The 6919-nt window shown below is 28.0% G+C and overlaps 1 protein-coding gene across 1 annotated transcript; it reads left to right on the plus strand.

The window, feature by feature from the left end:
* The first annotated feature begins 873 nt into the window (after positions 1–873).
* Positions 874–5674, plus strand: LOC145836508 (lysosomal protective protein-like). The gene is made up of 10 exons (XM_082944304.1): positions 874–1055; positions 1343–1451; positions 1659–1802; positions 2663–2812; positions 3179–3292; positions 3541–3705; positions 3836–3973; positions 4226–4359; positions 5303–5402; positions 5501–5674. Exons 1-10 carry the CDS (start codon positions 874–876, stop codon positions 5672–5674), a joined length of 1410 nt encoding a protein of 469 aa, XP_082800430.1.
* The last annotated feature ends 1245 nt before the right edge of the window (positions 5675–6919 follow it).

The raw sequence follows: 6919 nt of genomic DNA on the forward strand, positions 1-6919 counted from the left end.
TATTGTGAGTCAATATCGAACAACCTGAATTTATATGTTACGTTTTGAATTGACAAAAATATTTAAAACTTTAAGGTATTTTTACAATAATATTAAAACAAGTAGTTTAAAAGTTTTATTTTTTGTTTAAATCTTTTTTCATAAAAATTAAAACTTAGGTAATAATAATACTATATTTCTTCACAATTGCTTTGTATACCGTATACGTTTTATGTAATAATGATGGATAAGAAAAAGCTTAAGCAAAACTTGTTATCAACAAATTCTACAACAATTAACCTTTATGTAAGTATTGTTTAAATTTGTCAGTCATTAACTTAAAACGTTATTTAAACTAATTTTCATTCGGTGTTTTAATCCACTAGTTATATTATAATATACAAAATTAAATTCGAAAATTAGGTAATTAAATATTAAGCAAATTATATATTTGAAAATATAAGCAAATTAACCACACTGTTAATTAGTGGTATGCTATATTACTAATTATTGATCTATGCTGTACAAATTGTTTTGAATTCTATATGTCAATTGTTCATGACGAACTGTTTTAGTAATAAATAATTGAAATACAGAAATAAACATTTGTTGAAAGTACTAAACTTTATACATTTCAGTGAAAACTTTCATTCAAACTAGTTAAATAAACAAACTTTTGATACAATCTAGTTTGTTTTTTTTAGGAGGAACAAGTTAATTTTATCTAAATCATTTATTTTTGATCTTATTATTAATTTGCATGTATATTTTATTACTAAACATGCGTATTTTGTTTTATTGCTTTAAAAAAATTGCCTTGATATATTTAAAAACAAAACTTTAAACTATATTAATCATTTTATAAACAAAAGGTTTTATTTGATCTGGCAAAGAATGAAGTTTCATATTTTACTGGTGCTCTTCATCGCTGCAGCCGCGTCAGCTAACAAAACAAGTGGGAGGAACGAGGATCGGGATGGGAGAATTTCCAGTCTTCCCGGTGTCCACGAGATGCCCGAATTTCACATGTACTCTGGATACTTGGACAGCGGTGACGGAGATCAACTGTTTTACTGGTTATTGTAAACTAATTTTATGTTTTGTATAGCATTACTGTGTAAGAAAATTTAAAGAATTGTGTAGCTAAAATAAATATACACTAAATAAAATTTTAAAAAAATATTTTTTTTGCTTAAAAAAAGAAGGGAAAACACGTTAATTCAAATAAGAATGAATAATTGACGTTAACTGATAGTTTTTTAACAATCTATTAAACAGCTAATAAGGATATAAAAACAAAGATAAGCTGTTAAAACTAAAACGATTTATTGTGTTGTAAAACAATCAGTTTGACGTCATACAGGCTAAACGAAGCGGAAAACAGAAGTGATGAACGACTTATTTTGTGGCTGAACGGTGGACCGGGGTGTAGTTCCTTATACGGTCTTATGACAGAAAACGGACCCTTTCAAGTTTGATCAGTGTTGATTTTGTTGAGTTTGAACAGTTTTAAAAATAAGTTTTTTATTTATTAAAAAAGCATTATAATTTTAGCCATCTCAAGTGTTTTTATACTTTTTTTTATAATTTAACTATCATAATTTACACTAAAGAAGTTAATTATATTGCTAATAGCTTATTTCATTGCCTAATAAAGTTCAAACACACATATAATACAGTACAACTCAGAAAAGGAAGCATTAGAACGAAACGAACACAGTTGGAATCGATTAGGTGCCACGTTGTATTTAGATTCACCAGTCGGCGTAGGTTTCTCCTACACGAAAGGAAGCACTAAAGCTAGTGACATCACTGATGAGAGGGTAACTATTTTGTATACATTTTGATGCTTTTAAAGGTATTTTTATAAACAACTCAAACACTATGTATTGTAGTGGTGCTGAGCTAACAACAGGGTAAAATAGTTGCTAAACTCGTAGTGAAATAAAATGGTAGAATAAAAACTACTATGTTTTTTTTTAATACTACATTTGGCAATTTTAAAAATAAAAGTTTTGGTGACGAACTTTACACGAGATATGTTTAAGAAATGATAGCTTTACACCCAATTAAAATTATTACCTGAGAAAAAATATATCCTGTTTTTTTAGCTTACTTGGTTGGTTTTAAAAATTTAGTGAAACAAAAAATACAAATTAAGTCAAACTGTGTTATGTATTCAGTGCAAAATAATTTGGCAGTACTTTGACTTAAAAACGTAACATATATTTACTACTTATAGCTTAAAACTAACTTATTAAACACAAAAAAGAGTTCTCTACTCACCTAACAGACAGCAAAATCCACATTAAAAGCTCTAAAGCAATTTTTTACGCTTTACCCAAGATTTAAGGATGCTGAGTTATATTTAAGCGGAGAAAGTTATGCAGGTATTTATATTCCGACGCTGGCAACCGAAATACTGAAAGAAAACAAAACTATTGCAAATAATTTAAAGGTATACATTTTTTATTTTATACAATATTGTTATTTTCATTTGAACTTTTGCAGATGTTTACTAAAAGGTTTATGGAAAAATATATTTTTTGTTTTTTCTACAACGAAAATTTTAATAAGTCAAAAAATCATAGCAGATAACCATGAATTATATAAAAACTTAGTGTTTACTAAAATAGGACGATACGTTATTAAATCACAAAAACTAATTGCGAGTTATGCACAGGGCGTTATTCTTGGAAACCCTCTTTTAGATAGTAAGCTCAACGACGAGTCGAAGGTCGAGTATTCTTACACTCACGGTTTCATTGGCCGCCCGCTTTACGATGAACTGAAGAGTTGCAAGTCGAAACAAACGAGCGACTGCGCAAGAGCTGTAAGTTTCATTGATGAGTGTGTAAGCAAGCAAAGCTCATAAACAGGAGTTTTTCTTGATAGCCCTATTCACTTGTGAAGCTCTCTAAAATCTTGAAATATTATTCCAACTAAAAAATTCTTGAAATATTTACTAAAAATACTTCAAAACAAGGATTACTTCTTCTTTTCATTTCGAGGATTCTTTTTTCTTTTTATTGAACTAATATCTCAATAGATTTTATTTTTGTACTATTTAGTAAGAAGTTATAACAAAACTTCAGAAAACTTTAGCTTCTTAATTAAAATGAATTTCATGTTTTATTTAATGTAGACTTGAACTAATATTTTTTTAGTAATAATTTAAAATACTTTTAATTTAATACAGACACATAAATTCGAGTCATTTATCATGAACCCGGCAATTTATAATTATAACTATGCTAGAGACGTCTCATGTAAGGTGCCTGTACAAAAAGTTGAAGAACATACGAATAAAACGGTTTGTTGCAACAATTTATTTCGTCATAACTATCAAGTAAATTGTAGATTTTGATGTTTTATTGTTATTATATCGTAAATGGTAAAATAACGTCAACATTTGGAAGCATAAACTATTTTTGTTTAAGTTTTTGGTATAAATAAAATTAATAAAAACAATGATTATTTTTAATTTTCAAGTAAAACTTTAATTTAAATAATATACTAGTTTATTACAAAGTTCTCAAATAATTTTTTTTTAAACCTCAGCAAAATCAAACAAACAAATCAGTAGCTGAAAACTATGAAAAAGATGGTTATTTTAATCTTGATTTACTGGATTATGTTGACCAGGAAGATTATGCAGATGTAGAAATCAAAATCACTATGAATGGAGTTAAAAAGATAGTTCACGAACTTCTTTCGGACGAACCAGTAAGATAGTTTAAATATAAACTTGTTTCTTTAAAGGTACTCTTCTTTGGTTTACTTTATAATCTTACAAGCAAAAATATTTCAAACTTTCAAAAATCAAATACTTATTAATTAAAAAAAAATTAACTAGACACTAACTATCCAAAACATGAAAAACGGAATGTTGCCAGGAGCAAATTATTTGGAAAGATTAGAGCAGTTGGGAAAAACAAACAGGACTGTTATGAAAATTAAGAATATTATTTTTCACGCCCTTAAAAGTGGTATCGTTAGTACTTTTGAATTACTAAATACCGTTTAGGATTTAATCATATGACTTATTTCATTACTTTAAGAAACTTATTTCTAAATTTTTTAGTTTTTTTTCTGACTTTTAGTATAACTAGACCTTAATAAATTTCTAAACTGTTTTCTGTAGGGCTTTATAATCAGTTAAGACTGTGCTCTGCTGTTACGGCCTTGTGAAATACTCTTTAGGATATCTAAACGATAAAATTTCTGAGCTTGTTTCATTAAACAGCTTACTGAACCTATCAGCAAAACCGAGGAAGCAAGTTGCAAGGTAGAAACTAGTGAAAAGTACATTAATTATTTGGATCGCCATGATGTTAAAAAAGCTATTCACGCTGAAAATATAAAGTATCAGATGTGCTCGTTAGTTTATAAAATACAATCGATATATCTAATGTAGAGGAATTAATATTTATGACTAAAACATCTATTTAATTCACTAATTTTTAGCGTACGTACTTGGTGAAAAGTTATAATTAGTACTTAAAATATCTTACTTACCTTATACTTTTCTGATTTAATAAAAGCATTTAACCCAGCAAATGAAACCAGACAAACATCAAGTTAATCTTTTTAATGTATTTTTCACAAACAGAGGTAATATCAACAAAAATTATCAAAGCACAATATCAGATGTTACTGACCACATTAAGACAATAAATAAAGCTGTTAGTTTGAAGAATAAATTATTAAGGGTTTCAGAAAACTTGAAAAGCTAAGCTTTTGTACAGTTTAATATTTTTTAAACTTATAGAATTTTAAATGCGATTTAATTTAACCTCTAACATTTTTTTATATAATTTTAAACAATATAAGTGTCTAACTTAAATTTGCTTTATCTAAATTGTAATACTACTGTGAATTACAACTTAAGTTTAAAAACAATAAAGGGAGTGGCTGTTCTTCTTTATTTTGGCGAACTTGATTTGGTGTGTCCGTTTTTTTTTCTGGAGAAAGGTTTATACTAAACACTGCAATAAAAGTTAGTTAATTTAATAAAAGGTTAAATAACTTAATACATTACAGCCTTTAATAACTATAACCTGATACATAAATAGAAGTAGAAAAATTTTTTTTTAAGTTTTTTAAGCTAGAACATATTTAATAGCAAGCAACCGTTAAAAGACTTAGTCTATGTACTAAAATATGTAAAACATTATTCAAAGGTTTTCATTTTTTTTCAACTTATCAAACATTATTTCTTTACTGTGACTTGATGTAAATCTCAAAACTGTGATATAAATACAAAACTAAATGATAAAAAACCATAACATTATTTTGCTTCATCTAAACAACTTGCGCACAGGACAAAAGACCGATCTCCGTGGTATGTGAAGAAAGGAACTTCCAAACATCTAGCCGGCTTCATGGAACAGTTCGAAAAACTTTGGTTTGTAACTGTAAAGGTTTGTTTTGAGATCTTTTAAAATTTTAAAAGCTGAACTAGTAAAAACAAAATTTCTCTTTAAGCTTCTTAAATAAGTATGCTATAATTTTTTTTCAGGGCGCAGGCCATATGGCTCCAGCTGACAAACCTTTTGAAACGATTACACTCGTCGAAAGATTTATATCGTCTATTGGTGAAATGACGTCACCATCACCTTCTGATATAATGACTTCATCACAAACTTTTGATGCAGTGACGTCACCAACTATCGCAGTCACAGCAAAAAGCTGAAGTGCAGCAAAAAAGACTGGACTTTTTTACTTTTTGACAGTTTTTGCTTGCATAATTGTAAACTTTTGTCTTTAAAGTTTTTTGTTTGCACTATTTTATGACTGAAACTTGAGTAATAGTTAAAAGTCTTTTGTATGTCGCGGGCAAATTCTCTTAAAACAACTGCTACAGCGGCAATATCAAAAGTAATTTGTGGACAGTATTCTATTTTAGGTATTTGTATTAATCAGAACATTATACTATTTTAAGTAATAACGTGATAAAGTAGGCAAAAAAAGCACTATATTTTCAGAAACTAATCGCTAAATTTAGTAAAATAGTTTATTTACTTTAGAAACTTTAAGTCAGGGTTTCCCAAAGTGGGCGATATCGCCCCCCTGGGGGCGATTTTAGTAAGTCGGGGGGCGATAATTAGTAAGGGGGCGAAAGGGTGGGCGATAACTAGTAAGGGGGCGATGTTAAAATTTTGGGCAGTTATAAAATTTTTACTTTTTATATTGCTTTTTTACTATTTTTAGCTTGCTATTAAATATTTGACCCTGAGGTAAAACTTAAAGAAAAAAGTTTATTTTGTTTATGTAAAATATAGAAAAAAAACAATTGCTTATGATTCCTACTTTCAAGTAAATTACATATTTTCATTCATATATTTTTTTACTTAAAAATTACATAAATCATAGACGATCGGAATCCATCTCGACATTTTATAACCTGACATATTTGTTATTTGTGATCATAAATGGTTTATAAAAATCTAAGGTGTCTATTATTAAGTATCACCTCATAATATTTCCAATTGTTTTTTGAAAATTTACTAAGTTAGACTAAGAAATAAAACTATACAGGGTTGCCAATTTACCTAGAAACCTGGAAAAACCTGGATTTTGACAATTTAGGCAAAAAAACAACCTGGAAAATTCTGGAATGTTTAACAATTTTGAATTATTAAAAATTAAAATTTCGATTTGTCACAATAAAGCTATCATATAGATAAAAATATGAATCCCTTTGAGGCAGATCTTTTTGAAGTAAACGACTTACAAGAAACGTTCTCAGACTTACAAACTGACCTTGAACTTAAAGTAAATTTTTCCAAAGAACGATCTGAAAGCTTTTAGACTCAACAAAAACTAAGACAAAAGCTTCCAATCATTTAAGAGAAATTTAGATTGTTCTTTATAGCTTTTCCTTCTAGCTATGGTATTAAAAAAACTTTCAGTTCAGTTATTAACATTTTTAGCAAAA

The sequence above is a fragment of the Thalia democratica genome, chromosome 5, assembly GCF_965202585.1.
Source record: "Thalia democratica chromosome 5, ktThaDemo2.hap1.1, whole genome shotgun sequence".
In the NCBI taxonomy this organism is placed as follows: Eukaryota; Metazoa; Chordata; class Thaliacea; order Salpida; family Salpidae; genus Thalia; species Thalia democratica.